This window comes from Melopsittacus undulatus, assembly GCF_012275295.1.
Source record: "Melopsittacus undulatus isolate bMelUnd1 chromosome W unlocalized genomic scaffold, bMelUnd1.mat.Z SUPER_W_unloc_2, whole genome shotgun sequence".
NCBI lineage: Eukaryota > Metazoa > Chordata > Aves > Psittaciformes > Psittaculidae > Melopsittacus > Melopsittacus undulatus.
Genome location: NW_022993944.1, coordinates 368,266 through 388,360, shown reverse-complemented (window position 1 = coordinate 388,360; position 20,095 = coordinate 368,266). Strand labels below are relative to the sequence as shown.

At 42.9% G+C, this 20,095-nt stretch overlaps 1 protein-coding gene across 4 annotated transcripts in view; it reads right to left on the bottom strand.

The window, feature by feature from the left end:
* Positions 1-404: 404 nt before the first annotated feature.
* Positions 405-20,095, bottom strand: part of LOC117438228 (methyl-CpG-binding domain protein 2) — a 92,540-nt gene continuing 72,849 nt past the window's right edge. Inside the window, exons 5-8 of one of the 4 annotated variants that reach the window (XR_004550670.1) lie at positions 16,949-17,126; positions 3,944-4,084; positions 2,579-2,623; positions 405-1,266 (exon numbers count right to left, since the gene is read on the bottom strand). Coding sequence is in view for 3 of the 4 variants with exons in the window: in XM_034073734.1 (XP_033929625.1) it covers positions 3,955-4,084; positions 16,949-17,126 (308 nt within the window). In the remaining variant the exon portion in view is untranslated. Of the gene's footprint in view, positions 2,624-3,943; positions 4,085-16,948; positions 17,127-20,095 lie in introns of all 4 variants that reach the window. The other 3 variants (XM_034073734.1, XM_034073735.1, XM_034073736.1) reach the window with 3 other exon arrangements.

The following is a 20,095-nucleotide window of genomic DNA, read 5'->3' as shown; positions in this document are numbered from 1 at the left end:
CTACTATTGATCCTGAATTGGAGGAAGGAAGGAGAGAATTAGGCCATTTAATAAAAGGTCAATCCATGGAAGATATAAGGAAAAAGGTACAAAAGCTTAAGGGAAAGGACCAATGTGATTTGGGAAAAATAATGAATGTGGCCTGGGAGACCTATCATAATCCACTGCCCTGGTGCAAGTTCTATGAAATGGTTCAAATGGCAGTGGGAAGGGGTTTGAGTCCCCAATTATTAATATTGTTGGTTGAAATAATACAATATTGTGTCCTAGTCCACACCTATCCCAGGAAATCCTGCAGTAAGATCACCTGTCTCCCCACTTTCACGTCTTTGTGCAGAAAAGAGACTCCAAAGGCTATAGCAAAGCTCCCCCAGCACGGGCTGCAATGCAGGACAATACCTTACTAGGCCTGGAGAAGCAGATGTTATTCTAACCTTGGAAGTACTCTGACCTGCTAGGCAATTTAGTCTTTAAGCCCCCAGAGAAGTTAAGCAAACCTGTTCAGTTTTTTGATTATTTCTGGGTTTTCTAATTAACTGTGACAGACCCAGCTCGTATCATGTAAATCTTTGCAGTGTTGTAGGCCGCCCTGACATCCTACTTGCTTTGTCTGGATAGACAGAAACAAGACCAAGTTTTGGCCCATGCTGCATTCTGCACCAAAGACACTTTCCTTATTATCTCACCTTGACCTCAAAGCAGAACTCTGGAAGTCATGCCGTATCTGGCCAAGGGAACACTGAAATATGAGCAGGGACAATCTTTGCTTAATCTATCCACAACAGAACAAATTTTCAACTGCTAGATTATAATAATTTATTTATCTTTACAGTGATGACAGAAGAATGTACAGGTGTTTTCAGCCATAGGTATAAAAATATGTTTATATACAGAGTCACAATAATCTTTAATTAGGAAATTATTTGGTTCTTCTGATCTATTCTTACTAAAAACCACAGGAAAAACAAATATTTAGTACAGGCAATATAATTCCAGTAAGTTTACAACCTGGCATCAAAAGCTCAGCTTTAGATCAAGGTTAACATTCGATACTTAAAAAAGGACTTTAAGTCATAGGACACAAAGTTACTTTTCAAATAAGATACTTGCATCAAAAATAGAAGTCTAAAAAAAGCATTGGTTTTAATGATATTAGAAAGCTATAAAAATGTGCATGGGTCTATTTATTCTTATAACAAAAGACTGAAGGAGAAAGTGCCTCTGTCTTTTAGGAAGTTCTTCCTGGGATAAGTCAGTTAAAAGTACCTGTAAAAGAGACAGAAACAACCCCTTGTGGAAAAGTAAAGGATGATGGTGACATCAATTAGAATTACTTAGTTGGAGCAGTTTTAGGTGTGTTTCAGTCCCATACTAAGAGCACACCATAAATAGTTCGTAAGTGGGTAACAAACAATACAATGTAAGTAGCTGCTCTGTTGTTAAGAGTCCTGCAGGTGCATAGTTACTTTTTCATTAAGCACAACCTGCACATATATAACATGCTTTCACCATCCAGCCTCTTTCACCACACACCTTCCTGGCACATCACCCAGGCTTCTGCAGTACTGTATTACAGCCTTAAATCCCTTTCTGAATTCTTGGGGTTTAAGTACAGCACAATGTGTATGTGAAAAGTTTCTTAATATAAAAAGATCTTACTGGAACATTAGTCTGTAAAAAGGAAACAAAAACTTGAATATTTCAAGATATTTTACATTAATTAATCCACTTACTCAAAAATCTTGTTCAAGTCAATAATTAAAACCACTAAGGAAAAAAAAACCAAAACAGTTTTACAGAACACAGCCAATACATTAATGTCTACATGTACACTGGCTACACACATGTAAAAAGGTAATGAGCTTACAAGTTGACAAAACTCAAGTTCTACTGATCCAACTGATTCTTGCAGAGAACCACAGTACCAGTGCAGAAATAACCACTTATACAGATTTATGACTCCATTAGAAAATAATTATTTTATTAAAAATTAAAAAAAAGCAAAATGAAAATTTGATTCTAAAATGGCAAATATTTGAAATGTCAAATCTTAAACTAATATTCTTTCTTAGCTTCCTTTAAAGTTATCCATAATTAGTTTTATAGGAGAAATACTCATGGATTAGGAGTTTAATAGTAAATAGCTGTTAGAAAGTAATTAAAAGAATCCAGTAGCCCAGAAATCATCAAGATTTCTGGCCTGTTAAGTTGCCAGCAAACAACACTGGGAAATAGCTTTTGTTCATTTATAAAGACCAAGTTTTCCTTTATGTGGCACTGACACTATAAGTAATAAAAGTGACTGTACATTTTAAACACATTTTGTTTCTAGTTATAAGAATTTACTCAAGCAACACACCCTTGTATCTGAAGCGGTAACCTAGTGCACAGTCCCGATACTGAGTGCAAAAACAACATCTGGCTGTTGGGTGCACCAGGCTTATATTCTTCTTATATCAGGGAACCAAAATGCCATGGAATTACCCCTCTATGCTATGGGTTGAATACTGGTTTGAATGTTCAACAGCCTTGATAAACAGGTCACAGCCTGGAAACTTCCATCTTACGTCTGAGTTACCTGAACAAAGTATTCATAGTTGTGTAAAAGTTATCTCCACTTTACCTGTCAAATAAGAAGTATATATATTATTTCCCCTTATGGCTAGTAAAAACAGAAGAAAAAAAAAAAAGAAGAAATGAATTCATTTAAAATTACACAACCATCTCCAAACACAATTCTTAGTTGTTAAAATTTCAGTTAACTCTTTATAAAAAGTTCAGATCTCAAAGTTGTGCACTTTCATAAATGAGCACTGTGTGCTTAATAGAAACAAGAGAATGAATTATCATTCTTCTGTGGGTGATTTTAAAAGAAAAAAATTAACAAAGTGTTTGGCAAATCCACAGATCGGTACTGTAAAGAGGTATAAGATCATAGAATCATAGAATAGTTAGGGTTGGAAAGGACCTTAAGATCATCTAGTTCCAACCCCCCTGCCATGGGCAGGGACACCTCACACTAAACCATATCACCCAAAGCTTCGTCCAACCTGGCCTTGAACACTGCCAGGGATGGAGCATTCACTACCTCCCCTGGGCAACCTATTCCAGTACCTCACCACCCTTATAGTAAAGAATTTCTTCCTTATATTCAGTCTAAACCTCTGTTGTTTGAGTTTCAATCCATTACCCCTTCTCCTATCACTACAGTCCCTAATGAATACTCCCTCACCAGCATCCTTATAAGCCCCCTTCAGATACTGGAAGGCTGCTATGATGTCTCCATGCAGCCTTCTCTTCTCCAGGCTGAACAGCCCCAACTTTCTCAGCCTGTCTTCATATGGGAGGTGCTCCAACCCCCTGATCATACTCGTGGCCCTCCTCTGGAATTGTTCCAACAGTTCCATGTCCTTTTTATGTTGAGGACACCAGAACGGTACACAGAGGTCTCACAAGAGCAGAGTAGAGGGGCAGGATCACCTCTTTTGACCTGCTGGTCTCTCTTCTTTTGATGCAGATACAAGAATATACCTTGGAAAATAAATTTGTAGAGGTATTGCTCATTTAAAAATAAACAGAAAAGTTTCAGAACTCGTTATGTAATTTTACTAAATTAAATTTGAAGAACAGAAAAAGGCCAGTTACTTTGATTGCTTTAAATCAGTTTCAAGTACTAAGTGCCAGAAAAGATACCTACAGTAGTTTCTAGAGACTAGGTCTTTGCTGTAAAGGATTAAAATCACTGTTTTTCCCTCCCTAGTGATCTGTGTATCATTTAATGTGAGGTTCTTCACATCTGTATCTGCAAATTCACCCTTGTGTTCTGCTGATAGAGGGCATGTCAGCTAATGTGTGTGGGGAGAAAGCAGGATTGCTTATGTGTGATACACTGCTGTCCACCAACTGACTGCTGAGACAGCTAAATCTTAGAGATTGGACTCACCTGATTTCTTTTTACACTTCATCTCTATTATCCATTTTTACATCTATATCTTTTGTTGTATCAGCTGCTCGTGACAAAATGTCTGCCATTAGTGCTTCCTCCAGCTTTTTACGCACTTGTTGCACCCGCTCTTCTTGTTTTCTGAAGGGAGATAAGGGAAGAAGGGGCAGAAATGTCAGTCCTTCAAGTGTACTAGTAGGTTGAGAGCATAATACGTCCAACAATGACTCAGGACTGGTTTCTCAACTCTTATTTTAACTGAGAACAGAATATGATAGTTCTAATTGGAAGGGACCTACAATGATTATCTAGTCCAACTGCCTGACCCCTCCAAGGCTCACCAAAAGTTAAAGCATATTATTAGTGGCATTGTCCAAATGCATCAAACACCTCTTTAAACCATTACTGACTATTTCTGTTACTTTTGCACATATTCAGGCACTAAAATGAGAGCACTCTGAGTCAAAACCCATTCTGGTTTAGCATGCATAGTTTCCTTTCCCTCACACAGTGACAGAAGTATTGAATGTGATGTATGATCTTCCACTCCCAGATTAGATACTTGAAAAGACCAAACATAAAGTTAATGGAGCAGTTTCCCACTGGGCTATCTTTATTAGACTGGCTTTTTTCTTTTTCCTTTTTAATTTTTTTTGGCAGAAACACTTTAGAGTAGATCACTGAAAATCACAGCAGGAGATTCCTGTCACAAGCATTGTAAAGGAGACCTGAGGCAATCTCCCTCTTTCCTTGAGTAAGGCTGTGTACACCAGGAGCACTTCTACAGGATGATGGGGCACTGAGTAGGTTTCTAAATACTCAAAGAATCAACTCCAAGTCCTACACAATGCATGTGCAGTGGAAGAACCTCAAGGAACTTCACCATTTCAATTTTTTATTTAATTACTCCTACCTATCTATACAACCTTATCTATTAGGCTGTCTGCTTACAGAGATATCAAAATGAAGAAAAAAAAAAACACCAAAAGAACAAGCTAGCAATTCAGTAAGAACATGTTTTCTGTCTTCCAGCTGTTTTCTATCTTTGATTTTTATTTCAGTATACAGCTTACTGTCCTAGAGCTGTTAACTTTCAATGTCTAGAGAGTGATCTTTCAAACCCCATGGCACAGAACCAAACAAAACCAAAGACGCCTTATCTTTTGCAGAACCTGTGACAAAGGAGAAATAAGAGTAGCAAATTCAGTATCTGTTAATGGAATGAAAATGATCCCAAGAGCACACATAAGATGAAATACTTTAAAAAAAAATAAAAAATAAAAAATAAAACACTGTTACCATCTCGCTGTTGGAATACACTGTGAACTGGCCAAAGGTTATGAAAAATAGTTGAAGTATATTTATCTTTTCCTCTTTCTGGCTTTAGAATTTTGACTTTAAGACAGTGGGGTCTTTCCACAACCCACAGCCTAAAAACTCCATTACAACATGCTTCAAACTAAAGTCAGTAGCTATTTACACCAGCAGATCCCTTCCCGAGATTGCTGGGGTTTCCTTACTCAGAGTAATTTAGGCTATGATGACACTTAATTACATCATTTTTAAAAAAGCATCTGAAGGATCAAATCAGAGAGAAGAAAGCTGCTGGAATATCTTTATAAAGCTCCCCTTCAGAATGCAAAGAAAATTCCAATGAACTAAACAAAACACAGTAAGGACACTTCCCTACTCCCACAAAGAATGGATCAAGACTGAAATATAAGAGTTCCTTGATCATGGTTCTAGTCACAAGGCATTTTAAGTATATGTCTTGGCAAAGCCCTGAAGCATTACATAAATCATAGAATAGTTAGGGTTGGAAAGGACCTCAAGATCATCAAGTTCCAACCCTCCTGCCATGGGCAGGGACACCTCACACTAAACCATATCACCCAAGGCTTCATCCAACCTGGCCTTGAACACTGCCAGGGATGGAGCATTCACTACCTTCCTGAGCAACTCATCCCAGCACCTCACCACCCTAACAGTAAAGAATTTCTTCCTTATGTCCAATCTAAAACTCTGCTATTTAAGTTTCAACCCATTACCCCCTGGCCTGCCACTACAGTCCCTAATGAATACTCCCTCACCAGCATCCTTATAGGCCCCCTTCAGATACTGGAAGGCTGCTATGAGGTCTCCCCGCAGCCTTCTCTTCTCCAGGCTGCACAGCCCCAACTTTCTCAGCCTGTCTTCATATGGGAGGTGCTCCAGTACCCTGATCATCCTTGTGGCCCTCCTCTGGACTTGTTCTAACAGTTCCATGTCCTTTTTTTTCTTGAGGACACGAAAACTGCAAACAATACTCCAAGTGAGGTCTCACAAGAGCAGAGTAGAGGGGCAGGATCATCTCCTTTGACCTGCTGGTCACGCTTCTTTTGATGCAGCCCAGAATACGGTTGGCTTTCTGGGCTGTAAGCGCACACTGCTGGCTTATGTTCATTTTCTCACTGACCAAAATCCCCAAGTCCTTCTCCGCAGAACTACCATGAATTTCCTTTTTGCCCAACCTGTAGCTGTGCCTGGGATTGCTCCGACCCAGGTGTAGGACCTTATACTTGTGTCGTGGTTTAAACCAATCCGCACAGCTTGTTCACTCACTACGCCCCCCCATTGCTCCCGAAACTCCCAGAGAGTTAGGAAGGAGAATCCAAAGAACGTAGCCCCCACAGGTTGACATAAGAACAGTTTAATAGCTAAGGTATAACGCAAATCACTACTGCTATTGCTACTTGTCATGGGTTCAGCCATGGCAGTCATTTTTCTCCATCTTGTAGCTGGTGCAGTGCTGTGTTTTGACTTCTGGGCTGGGAATAGTTGCTTGATAGTGAGCATGTTTTGAAGGTGTTTTTGTTCAAGGCCTTTGTTTTTGTTCAAGTGCCTTTTGTTCAAGGCACATGTTCTGCCAGGGAGGAGGGGAGGCTGGGAGGAAGGAGAGACAGGATACCTGACCCAGGCTAGCCAATGAGGTATTCCATACCGTATCACGTGATGGAGTGAGTTATGGGTCGGTGGCTGGTGGGGTGTTGTATTCTTTTCGCTTTTTGGCTGTATCATTATTACTGTGTTATGCCTTAGCTATTAAACCGTTCTTATCTCAACCCCTGGGGGCTACATTCCTAGGATTCTCCTTCCTAACTCTCCGGGAGTTGGGGGACTTGGTTTAAACCACGACACTACTACAAACAATAATGATAAAGGAAATAACAAGTGAAGAGAATACAACATCTCACCAGCCACTGACCAATAACTCACCCCACCCTGCCCGACGAAGCACCGACCGATACCTCCTCCATCCCCCCAGAGCTCCAGCCCTTCCGGGTATCTCCCGGTTACATCCTGGGTGTCATGGTTTGAGCCATGGTATGACATGCTATGGTATGGAATACCTCATTGGCTAGCCTGGGTCAGGTGTCCTGTCTCTCCTTCCTCCCGGCCTCCCCCCCTCCCTGACAGAGCATGAGCTCAGAAAAGGCTTTGGGCAAACCAAACATTTGAGCAGTAACTCAAAACATACTTGCTATCAGCAACCGCTCCCAGCCCGAAAGTCAAAACACAGCACTGCACCAGCAACCAAGAAGGAGAAAAAAATGGCTGCTACTGCTGAACCCAGGACAACTTGGCATGGCAAAACTTCATGAGGTTGGCATCAGCCCACCTCACAAGCGTGTCAAGGTCCCTCTGAATGGCATTCCTACCTCCAGTGTATCAACAAAACCACACAGCTTGGTGTCATCGGCAAACTTGCTGAAAGCGAACTCAATCCCACTGTCCATGTCACCAACAAAGATGTTAAACAAGACCGGTCCCAACACCAATCCCTGAGGGACACCACTCGTTACTGGTCTCCAGCCGGACATTGAACCGTTGACCGCAATACTTTGAGTGCAACCATCCAGCCATTTCTTTATCCACCGAGTGGTCCACCTATCAAATTGATGTCTCTCCAATTCAGAGACAAGGATGTCATGTGGGACAGTGCCGAATGCTTTGCACAAGTACAGGTAGATGACATCAACTGCTCCACCCCTGTCCATCATTTTTGTAGCCCAGTCATAGAAAGCCACGAAATTGGTCAGGCAGGTTTTCCCCCTAGTGAAGCCATGCTGGCTGTCACCAAGCACCTTGTTGTTTTTCATGTGCCCTAGCATGCCTTCCAGGAGAATCTGCTCCAAGATTTTGCCAGGCACAGAGGTGAGACTGACTGGTCTGTAATTCCCTGGGTCATCAATTTTCCCCTTCTTGAAACTGGGGATTATATTTCCCTTTTTCCAGTCGTCGGGATCATCACCTGAATGCTATGATTTTTCAAATATGATGGACAGTGCCTTTGCACTTCATTCGCCAGCTCCTTCAGGACCCATTAATGGATTTCATCAGGGCCCATGGACTTGTGTACATTCAGGTTCTTACGATGATCTCAAACCAGCTACTCTCCTACAGTGCGCCCAAGGTCTAGATTTTCACAGTCCTTGTGTCCACCTCCCAAGACTTAGGTGGTGCAGTCAGAGCCTTTGCCAGTGAAGACCGAAGCAATGAAATTATTCAGAACCTCAGCCTTCTTCAAATCCTATGCAGCCAGTTCTCCCGATAGCTTCCAGAGGGGGCCTACATTGTCCAGTGTCCGTTTTTTAGCTGCTACATACCTATAAAATCCCTTCCTGTTATCTTTAACACGTTTAGCTCTAACTGGGCCTTAGCTTTCCTAACTTGGTCCCTAATGTCCCGGACAACAACCCTGTATTCATCCTATGCCACCTGTCCTTGCTTCCACCTTTTATAAGCCTCTTTTCCTATGAATTTTTTCTCAGCAGCTCCTTATCCATCCAAGGGGTGCTCCTGGCCCTCCTGCTGCACTTCCTTCTAGTTGGGATGCAACACTCTTGAGCTTGTAGCAGGTGATTCTGGAATATTAACCAATAGTATTGGCCCCCCCTGCCCTCTAGGGCTGTATCCCATGGAACCCTGCTAAGCAGGATCCTGAAGAGGCCAAAGTCTACTCTCTTGAAGTCCAGGGCAGTGAGTTTGCTGCACACTCTTCTCACTGTCCTGAGAACCTCGAATTCGACCATCTGGTGATCGCTGCATCCAAGGCTCACCTGGAGTGTCACATTTCCAACGAGCCCTTCCCTGTTGGTAGAGCATGAGGTCAAGCATGGCACCTCTACTCATCAGCTCCTCTACTGCTTGCAGAAGGAACTTGTCTTCCACACAATTGAGAAACCTCCTGGATTGGTTGTGCCGGGCCGTATCGTCGCTCCAACAGATGTCAAGGTGGTTGAAGTCCCCTATGAGAACAAGGGCCTGCGAGTGTGACGCTTTTCCTATTTGTCTGTAGAGTTCTTCATCCACAGATTCCTCTTGATCAGGTGGTCTGTAACAGATCCCCACAGTAATATCTCCCATCAATGATTTCCCCTTAACCCTGACCCACAAACTTTCTGTTAACTGATCACCTGTCCCCAGAGAGTTCCATACTCTCCAGACTATCTCTACCATAAAGGGCCACTCCCTCTTCCCTTCCTACCAGGCCTGTCTTTTCTAAAAAGCCTGTAACCTTCCATTCCAACAGTCCAGTCAAAGGAGCCATCCCACCATGTTTCTGTGATACCTATTATATCATAGCCCCGTAGAAGTGCCCACTTCTCTAATTCCTCTGTTTTTTTCCCCATGCTATGGGCATTTGTATAGAGGCATCTGAGCCGAGATGCAAATGAAGCTGGCTCATTGGCTGGAGCGGCTAGGATATCACTACATTGCTCCGAGCATTTATTATAGGTGCTGGCAACTGACTGGGTGTGTTGGGGTGGAATGATGCCCCCCTCCCCCAACACATCTAGTTTAAAGCATCCTTCTTGACAAGTCTGGCAAGCCTCCCAGCAAAACTACTCTTTCTTTATCAGAGCAGCTCCATCAGCCCCCAGTAGGCCTGGCCTACAAATATGGGCCCCATGTTCAAGACACCCAAACCCTTGACTATGACACCACCCTTTTAACCATTTATTAACCTGTCCAATCCTCCTTGCCTTTGGAAGGTCCTCCCCTGTGTCCTGGAGAATTGTCAAAAAGACTATCTGAGCTCCAGAGCCCCTATCTACCTCTCCCAGGGCTCTGTAGTCCTTCTTTATACTCCTCAGGCTACTACTATCCATTTCCCTAGCACCCACATGTATCACTAGAAGCAGGTAGTAGTCCGTGGGACTTCCTAGATCAGGCAGCCTCTCTGCAACATCCCTGATCTGTGCCCCATGTAGGCAACACACTTCCCTTGCGACCGGGTCAGGCCGACAGATGAGCGCTTCTGTCCCTTTCAAGGCAGAGTCCCCAAATCCAGCAAAGACATGGGAAATGATCAAACCTCCCTTTGTCAAAAATGTCACAGGGCATTTACACAACCTTGCTAACTCAGTAACTGTGGAGACAGAGTTCTCACTGGAGAATGGATATTTGGTACATGAGCTCTGAATAACTCTGAAAGATACAGCAAGGCCGTGAGAGGCCCGAGGAAGCTTAAGCAAGCAAGATAAGAAGAAGCTGAAATTCACTGAGTTATGAGAACTGTGGACTGTTGGCAAGCGCTCGAGGTCAAGTTCTCACACCTGTGCTTAACCAATTATATGTTAGTCACTAAGGGTCTTCAAGACAAGTATCCAATCATGATATGCCAAATTGCTGTAGGTGTGTGTAAGCAGCAGTATATAAGGAGTTAATGCTTTGTAATAAATGGCTTTTTGTCTAATCATATTGATCTCTGACTGAGTCCATTCCGCGGCAAATGGTGCCCAAACAGGGACCTTCCATAAGTTCACATTGAAACGGAAGAGGGTGTGAATCGCTGGGCCGCAAAGAAATCGTCTGGAATTGATCTGGCTGGACCAAGATCGGGAGGCAGAAGCCTTGGAGGTGAAATCCTCGGATCAGAGCCTTGTGAGCCCGGAAGACACTGCGCAGTGCAAATAAGGGGAGCAGCCGGGCAGTTGAAAGGGAGCTTAAGGATGGGAAACCAGTTAAGTAAAGTAGAAGAAGTAATACTTAAGCTCTTCCAATATATCCTCTCTGTGAGAGGGACAGACTATGATGAAGCTATGCTAAAAGGATTGTTGCTCTGGAGTAAGGAGAAGGAGTTAATTGTGGGAGTCAGCGAAGCCTTTTATCTCGAGACTTGGGAAAATATTGCTAAGGAAGAAGCCTCCTTTTTATGGGTGTTTTCAATCCTTTTTAAGGTGAATGGAGCAACCCTTACAGAGACAGACTTAAAGTTAATACTGAAATGATTGATGATGCATTACCCAGAGATTGATGAGTCTACCGGACTTGAGATCTCTTTGTGGAATGAGGCAGGAGTTAAACTGTGGAATGCAGCCATGAAAGACAATGACACTGTGAAATGTTTGTTAGTCACTTGGAGAACTGTTTTAGAGACTTTAAAGTCAAAAAATTAGATTGTGGAGACCATCGCGCCCTCACCCCCCGCTCTTCCCCCGAACCTCCGCACATTGCCGCCACGGCTGCGAAGACTGAGGATGGGGATGAAGACGATCCTTTTGACTCAGACCCTATGGACCCCGAGAAGGAGCCTGTGCACGTTCATCAGTCTGCTGTTGCTGATCCTGAGATTCTGACACCTGATAATGCCGATGCTGACCTGGATAGTCCTTTTGACCTGGAGCCTATTCATCTGGAAAAGAAGCCTGATTTGTATCTCCCAGATCCTCATGATAAATGGGAAGCTATAAAGGGAGAAGTGAGACGGGTGGGTGATGCAGATGTATTGCACGGTTTCCCTGTGGTGTATATGCTGGTTCAAAACCCGCAGTGGGAAAATCTCTTGTATGCTCTTATCAGGGGTATTGGGCAGAATGTGTCAGACCGTGTACTTGGGACCCCATATACAACTCCTTTGATACAGTCTGTCTGTGATACTCATGTAGTAGAAGTTGGTAAATATAAGTATGTTCATGTATCTATCAACCCTTGGAAACCTTTATAGATATTGCTGGCAACTTCTTCCAACATAGGCTGGCCACCTGTGTTGGAATGAGTGTGCAGTTTGGTCAGTATAAAAGCCCAAGCCTCATGCGATGTGAGGGAGGCAGAACCTCTGTGGGGACGCCCACTAAGTTTGAGCCTGCCACCTTGCACTGTGAAGATGCTTCTAGGAGCTGGTTTCCTGATAGTCTTCACAAGGTCCTTGTGCCATGCTCTGCATGTGGGACTGTGTAGAGGGAGTAATGATTGTCTGGATTTTGTGTTTCAAATATTGTAGTTGTATGGAGTGTGCTTGTGGGATCCCAAGCGTGTGTGTATGTTTGTGATGAGGGCAGACAGTGTTCTGTATATTTTTTGTTGTCAGGATCATGTAAAAGTTTTTAATGGGTAGCATTTTAACATTTTGGGCAAGAAAGGGTTAATGCAAAAGTGCAGCAGGTTTTTATGGTTGCTGCTGCCAATAGGGCGGCACTTGTAGCTGTGCAAAGCAGGGTGAGTGACTCTGGAAAAAAAAACAACAAAAAGGAGGGGAGAATTTAATTAGAACTTCTGGGATCAGTTGATGGGCTGAACCTGCCTGCTCCCCATAGGGACACCTATTGGGTAAGAGTTTTATGCATGCTAAATAATTAACTCATTCTAGCTGTTATTAGTGACTGTAGTTTTGTTTTGTATTGCTTCAAGCTTGTTTTCCAGCCAGTGTACTATCAACAGCACGTAAGGGATTTGATTCAGTGACTCTGTCAGCGTGGGTCCCTGAATAGGTTAGTCGAATCACACTCTGATACAGTGGGCTGTCCAGTACGGTTCCCACAATGGGACACGGACAGGCTGGTCGGAAATAAGGGTCCCGTCCTTCTTGGGACATTGACAGGCTGATCAAATATAAAGGGTTGAAGGAAACCCCCCTTATAATGTTACAATGTGGTCTAAGCCATAGGGGTTAGGAAGTATTGCTTTTCATTCTGCATCTGTGACAGAGAGAAAAATCATTCAAATTAACCACAACAATAATATCAATAATATTGCATCTTCTGTCTTTATGTGAACAAAGTACTACCTGACAAATAAATCTTACTATCTTTAATGTCAAAAAAAAAAAAACAAACCCAAAAAATCCCAAAACCTCTCAATCTTTTGAAGTATTGGGGCAGTTTGTAACCTGGGGATAAATCCAAGACTTGGAGGAACAGTTCGGTTGAAACAAGAACTGCTAACTGAAAAAGCAAGAGGGGAAATGCAACCATAAGCTCTATCAGCCATCACCTAAGCAGCATCATGGTGACAGAGAGAACAAAAAAAAGGGTAATGATGGAGCAAACTTCTTGACTGTTAACACTGTGCAGTCTATTTCTGCAGCTGCTTCACATTCCCTTTGCATCAGAATGCTTCTGCTTTAAGGAATCACTTTAACCTGTTTACTTCTCAAGAAATTATAACCTGGGAGAGGAGGTATATTTGTGCCCTCCTACCTACAGGTCCATGGTGGCTGCCTGCAAAGTTTGTCAAGCCTTGCCATGAGCTGGACAGATGAGTGGAAGAACTCGAAGCATCAGCTACGGGAGCTGACTGTGAATACCCCAAGCAAAATGAGATAGAGGAAGAGAAAAACGAATGATTGCAAAATATCACTTGAGGGCAACTGAAAAGTAACAACTTGAATATGCGTGCTTGTAAATTATTAGAGGTTGTGATTTTGTGTATAAAACCACCTGTATTTCCTAGCCAGTTGCTAATAAGAAACTATACCTTGTACTGTATGGATTTATCACTTGTAAAAGAGATGTTAAAGAATGCAAATTTGCAGCAGCTGCTAGAAAATGCTAAGGCAAAAGCTAGAAAGTTTCTAATATGATGGCAGTGTAATAAAGCAGGTAATGGAAAAAATTAAGAGGGTGGGAGAACTCCACTGTAAGAAATTTCTTTGGTTATCTACTCGCTGCCATCAGCACCTTCAACATGCTGATGCACTCTGTAATAGTTACTCTGCTAATGTAAATCTGTGTGTGCTTTGCCATATTAGTGACTTGTTACTGGATGCAGCAGGTGAAACTCTGCATTGACAACAAGGTGCAAGGACTGAAGTTGACCAAGTGCCTGCTGTCACAGTCAAGGGCAAGACTGGGTTGGCCTCTGTGTTTGCCACCAAGAAGAACTTTAACTCTGCTTTTGTCTGCAACCAAGCAGGCGTAAAGCGGTGGAGACACATGCCATGCCAGACCTTGATATGAGGGATGACCTCCGCTGTTATCAGAGAGCCATCCAGGAGAAAAAGGGCAGGCCCAGCTGTGTACAGCTATCAACAGGACCATCCTGACTGGATGAATGGATATTTGGTACATGAGCTCTGAATAACTCTGAAAGATACAGCAAGGCCGTGAGAGGCCCGAGGAAGCTTAAGCAAGCAAGGTAAGAAGAAGCTGGAATTCACTGAGTTATGAGAACTGTGGACTGTTGGCAAGCGTTCGAGGTCAAGTTCTCACATCTGTACTTAACCAATTATATGTTAGTCACTAAGGGTCTTTTAGACAATTATCCAGTCATTATATAACAAATTGCTGTAGGTGTGTGTAAGCAATAGTATATAAGGAGTTAACGCTTTGCAATAAATGGCTTTTTGTCTGATCATATTGATCTCTGAGTCTATACCGCGGCAAGTAACCTAAATCAAGCCATGAACAGTTGAGCTGGGAGAGAAAGGAGGCCCATTCCAGGATGTGAGTACTTCCTAACACTAATGTTTATCAGAGAATGCACTTTCCAGAGAGCACATGAGAAGTTAATCTGAAACATCCTTTCTTTGTTGATGCTATGAGGTCCTTCCCTGCTTCGCTCTTCAGTGAGTCTGTTTTTCAGACATGGAATCTAATATAAAGGCCTGCAAGTATCTTGATATTGAGGAGCTGGGCACAATACAGCCAGAAGCTTGTTGTGGTTTAAACCCAGCCACGCAGTCACTCACCTACCCCCCCCCCTTGCCCTCCCCTCGCTCCTGGAGGGATGGGAAGGAGAATCAAAAGAATGTAATTTCCACAGGTTGAGATAAGAACAGTTTAGTAACTAAGGTATAACACAAATCACTACTGCTACCACCAATAATAATAATGATAAAGGAAATAACAAGGGAAGAGAATACAGCACTTCACCACCCACCGACCAATAACTCACCCCACCCAGCCCGACCGAGCACCAACTGATACCTAGTCCAACCCCCCAGTCCCTCCGGGTAACTCTCAATTACATCCTGGGGATGACGTGCTGTGGTATGGAATACTTCTTTGGTCAGTTTGGGTCAGGTGTCCTGTCTCTGCTTCCTCCCGGCTTCTCCTCCTCCTTGGCCGAGCATGAGGCTCAGAAAGTCCTTGGCCAGACTAAATTTTTGAGCAGTAACTAAAACCATCAGTGTTATCAGTGCTGTTCCCAGGCCGAAAGTCAAAAACACAGCGCTGCACCAGCTACTAAGGAGAAAAAGTGACTGCTACTGCTGAACCCAGAACAAAGCTTTATCACCTCATTAGGCTCCTTTATTTGAGATCTTCTTTTAAATGTACTTAACTATGTTGATGAAGTTTTGAAAAACATGCTGAAGCATAACCTTAGTCTGTGCTAGATTTCAGAATCATTATCATTAATATGATTTGTAACAAGCCCCTTCCTATCATCTCGGACATATGACTGTAGTATTTAACTATCACAGTACACAGAAGTGACAGCCAGTTTTCTATATCTCAGACTGTTATTAAGGACCCAGGTTCCCTATTTACAGCATACGAGGCTTTCTCCAGAGGATACTCGTGGGTCTTGCTTCCCAAACTCATGTGAAGACAAAGCTTTAATTTCCAAATTTTCAGTCAGCTAGTTAATCTTCCTGGGAGCAACAACCAAAAAATACCTCCCAGCACTCCCAGTCCTGAAGAGTTTGGTCTTCTAGCAAAAAGAACTTTTAAGTATTAAAAACACAGCTCTTTTTAGACAAGTAATATGACTTTTAAAGCACATGAACTACCAAGAGCAAATATTTAAGAACCAACAGCAAGAAAACACTAGTAATAAAAGTGCTCATCTTTAACATGAAGTAAAACTCAAGGACCTAAGAGTATCTACATTCAATTTGATTAATTTGACTTCTTATGCTAGTTTATCACAGAAGTATTAGGTAAAGCTACTGTAGTCCATTAAGTCAGCAGAGTTAGCAGTGGTGCCAGGGAAAGCAAACATGCGACCCATGAGTGCCCACTCTTTGCTCCCAGCCCTCAGCCCTTCAGCTCCACAGCACCATCCTGGCAATAGAGCTCCCACACAGCAGCATACTATGCTGATCCTTCTCACCTCCCCTGCCACAGCACTCACTGCTAAGCAGCTCCTTGGCCACGTGCTCTTTTCAGCCTTCCTCTGAGCAAGACACAATCCTCATCCTTTAGAAATCTCTCTCTTCACTCAGTCCTAACCTTGAAATTCAGTGCTGAAACCCTTGCTTTTAGTACTGTAATAACGGATGAGTCATTTTTTTTAAAGAAAATTAACAGTGCAGCTATTAGTAAACCAAAATCTTTGCACATATGTAAACAGATCTATCTGTGCTCTTCATATCATATCCCAATCTCCCACTTTAAGAGAGCATATTAGTCACAAAGCTATATGCTATAGGGGAACATTCTTATTCTCTTTGGTTGAAGTTACTTACTTTTTAACTGAGATCAACAAATTAACTTGACCAAACCAGAAATGGGAAGGAAGAAAGCCAGTATTGATCATGACTACAGCTTAATGTTTAGGGCACTCTCTTGGGAAAGAAAATATGGATTATGACTCATATCTTAGTGAATATTTGATATTACTATTTTGACCAGAAAGAAAAAAAACAGGTATCCATTTTTTAAGTTATTGAACTAATCAACTAATCAACAGGTAAAAGAAAAATGTTCATACCTCTCTTCTAGGACTGCACTGAGCCAGGAAAGAATCTACTTTAATTGAACTTGCTTTTCATTTTACTGAAGACTTTACGAAACTTACCTAATGTCATCATCCATGACTATGAAAGCTTTGCAGAGGGGTTGAGATGTATTAAGCCAGACAGCTGGGTTCTTCTCAACAGCTGCAGAGAGCTGCCCCGTGATAGGCGCAGAACTGGTGTGCAAAGCACTAGCAACAGCTGATAACAGGGTATTGTCATTATTACCTGGCCCAACTCCTAAAACAAAGATAACTGAATAATTTCACATTTCATATATAACTTCCAGTGGCAGAGCTCTTCTCAGTTTGTAAGGTTAGGTACACTCATGATATAATTGCCACTGGACATGACTGTATAATCTAAACAGTTAAATGCAAGTTCTTAAAAATGGATTTGTAGTACCACAGTTCTCATTTAAGTATAAGTTAACATTTCAAAAGTCATCTTGTTTTTAAAATTGTTTAGGCTTTTTTGCTTACACTAACGATTACAATATCATATTTTTTTTAATTAAGATGATCAGATTATTATAAATTTATCATTCACATATTGAAACACCTTCTTTGCAGTTTCATGGTATTAATCCACAACAGCACAGTCTTTGCTTCAACACTACAAGGTATTAAATTAATTCTGGAAAATAAACACTGGAGATATTTTACAACACTCAAATTCGCAAGAAAATCTCCCAAGCAGTGGAACAAAGTTATTAACTTTTAACTGTGACTTGAACATATTTTAAATCAACTTTCATAGAATCATAGAATTGTAGAATAGTTTGGGTTGGAAGGGACCTTAAAGATCATCTAGTTCCACCCCCCCTGCCACGGGCAGGGACACCTTCCACTAGATCAGGTTACTCAAAGCCCCATCCAACCTGGCCTTGAATATTTTCAGGGATAGGGCAGCCACAGCTTCCTTGGGCAGCTTGTTCCAGTGTCTCACCACTCTCACCATAAAGAATGTTTTCCTAACATCTAATCTAAGCCTACTCTCTTTCAGCTTAAAGCCATTCCCCCATGTCCTGTTACTACAAGTCTAAATCCCTCACCAGAATTCTTGTAGGCTCACTTTAGGTACTGGAGGACTGTTATAAGGTATCTCCAGAGCTTTCTCTTTTCCAGGCTGAACAAGCCCAATTCTCTCAGCTTGTCTCCACAGGAAAGGTGCTCCAGCCCTCTGACCATCTTTGTGGCCCTCCTCTGGACTCACTCAAGCAGGTCCACATCCCCCTCATTTCAGCTCAGAGGGCCCCAGAGTTGAATGCAGTACTCCAGGTGGAGTCTCACAAGAGTGGAGTAGAGGGGGAGAGTGCAGTTCTGCAGTGCAGTTGATATTAACTACAGAAATGAACTAAAAATAAACATATTTTTCAAGACCTGAAATTGCCGAGGTGAGCAGCTCCAGAGAGGACACCTCCAACACCAGAGTAGGGGGAAACACAATGTCCAGGCGCCTCAATTCTGACTGGCAAGAGCCACCGAGGAAACCTCAAGTCCTTGACAGGACTTGCACAGCAACTGGCAGCTCAGCTGATGTGAGCAGCTGATTCGAGCAGCTGATTTGTAGGGCGTGGCACCAGGAGGAAAGGCACTAGCCCTGAACAGGTAAAAACCCATCCCAGGGAGTGTGAGCAACCAGGAATGTGATGTTAGTCAGGGTATGGTGTGGCAGGTCAAATAGCAGGGTGAGAGGGTAGTAAAGCGGTATGGTGAGCACTCACCTCAGGGCCAGGGCCCAGCCTGAGAGCTCTGCTCTGGCTGCCCCAATGGTGGCCAGCATTGGCACCCAGACAGAACTGATGAAAGGGAGGCTGCAGTGCAGACCTCAGAGTGTAATGTGCCTTGACTTGTCTCTTGAGGCAGGGGTACAGAGCTCAACTCAGTGTGCCCTGGTGGAGGTCCTCCTGCAGCAGGGGTCTGAGCTGAGGGAGACTGTCAGTGAGCTAAGAGATACCAGGGAAGCTGATAGGGAGCTGGACTGCTTGCCCTAGGCCCAAACTGTGCAGGAGCCACAAGTGTCCATCATAGCTCATACAGAAAAGAATGAGGGCATTAACCCAGGAAGCTGGGAACTAGTACCAAAGAAAAGCCAACAAAGAGGAAGAGGACAATTAAAAGTGAGAGGCTTCCTCCTAAATCTGATGTCCCCCACCAGAACAGCTTCACAGTTCTGCAGGGGGCTAAGGAGGAAAGGCACACCTCATCAAATGCGTAACCAGCTGATGCACCAGTAAAGAGTATCAGTACTAGTGCCTCCAGGAAAAAGTGGCAGGTCATAGTAGTAGGGGACTCTACTTTGAAAGGCACAAAGGCACTTTTCTGCCATGACATCTGGCATGACATCTGTTGGCCTGACCCAGTCTCGAGGGAGGTGTGTTGCCTACCAGGGGCTCAGATCAGGGATGTTGCTGAGAGGCTACTTGGCCTAGTAGAGTCCTGTTGACTATTACCCACTTCTTGGGGTCCATGTGGGTGCTAGTGACATAGACAGCAGTAGCCTGGAGAACATTAAGAAGGACTACAGAGCCCTAAAAGAGGTGGTTAGGGGCTCTGGAGCTCAGAGAGTTTTTTCATCAGTTCTCCAGGTCAAAGGGGAGGACATTATAAAGGCCATGTGGATTTGGCAGGTTAATAATGAGATTGAACACTGTATGTATGTGCAGGTTGGGAAAGTATCGAACAGGGGAATAAAAAGGGCTTGGTTGTAATAAAGTGGGATTTGAGTCTCTGCATCAACTTGAGTCTGTGTCATGAAATGCCACAAACAGCGCCCACCACATGGGGCATGAAAAGCGACTAGTCATCGATCTGGTGGTGTGGCTCAGTCGAACTGCTTGCTGAAAGTAAGCAAAGGTGTACACTGAAAGGATGCAAATTCAAACCGCGTGGATTGCCTCTCGCAGGACGGGGGTAAGTGGCTGAGAATTATGGGGTCTGCTTTAACAAAAGAACAAGGAAATGTTCTAAAGTTTTTGCTATAGTTCTTAAGCAGTATGGGAAAAAAAAGTTGATAAGGAAGAATCAAAACATATCCTTCTCTAGGCATCAAAAGTTGAACCATCTATTAATTCCACTAATATTTATACCCCAAAGATTTGGGATAAAATTGGTATTAATTTGTGGGACTGTGTTACAATCAATGATAAAGTTGCCGCCACTTTATTGAGCCCTTGGCGAACTATTTCTGAAGCTGTAAAATTTCAT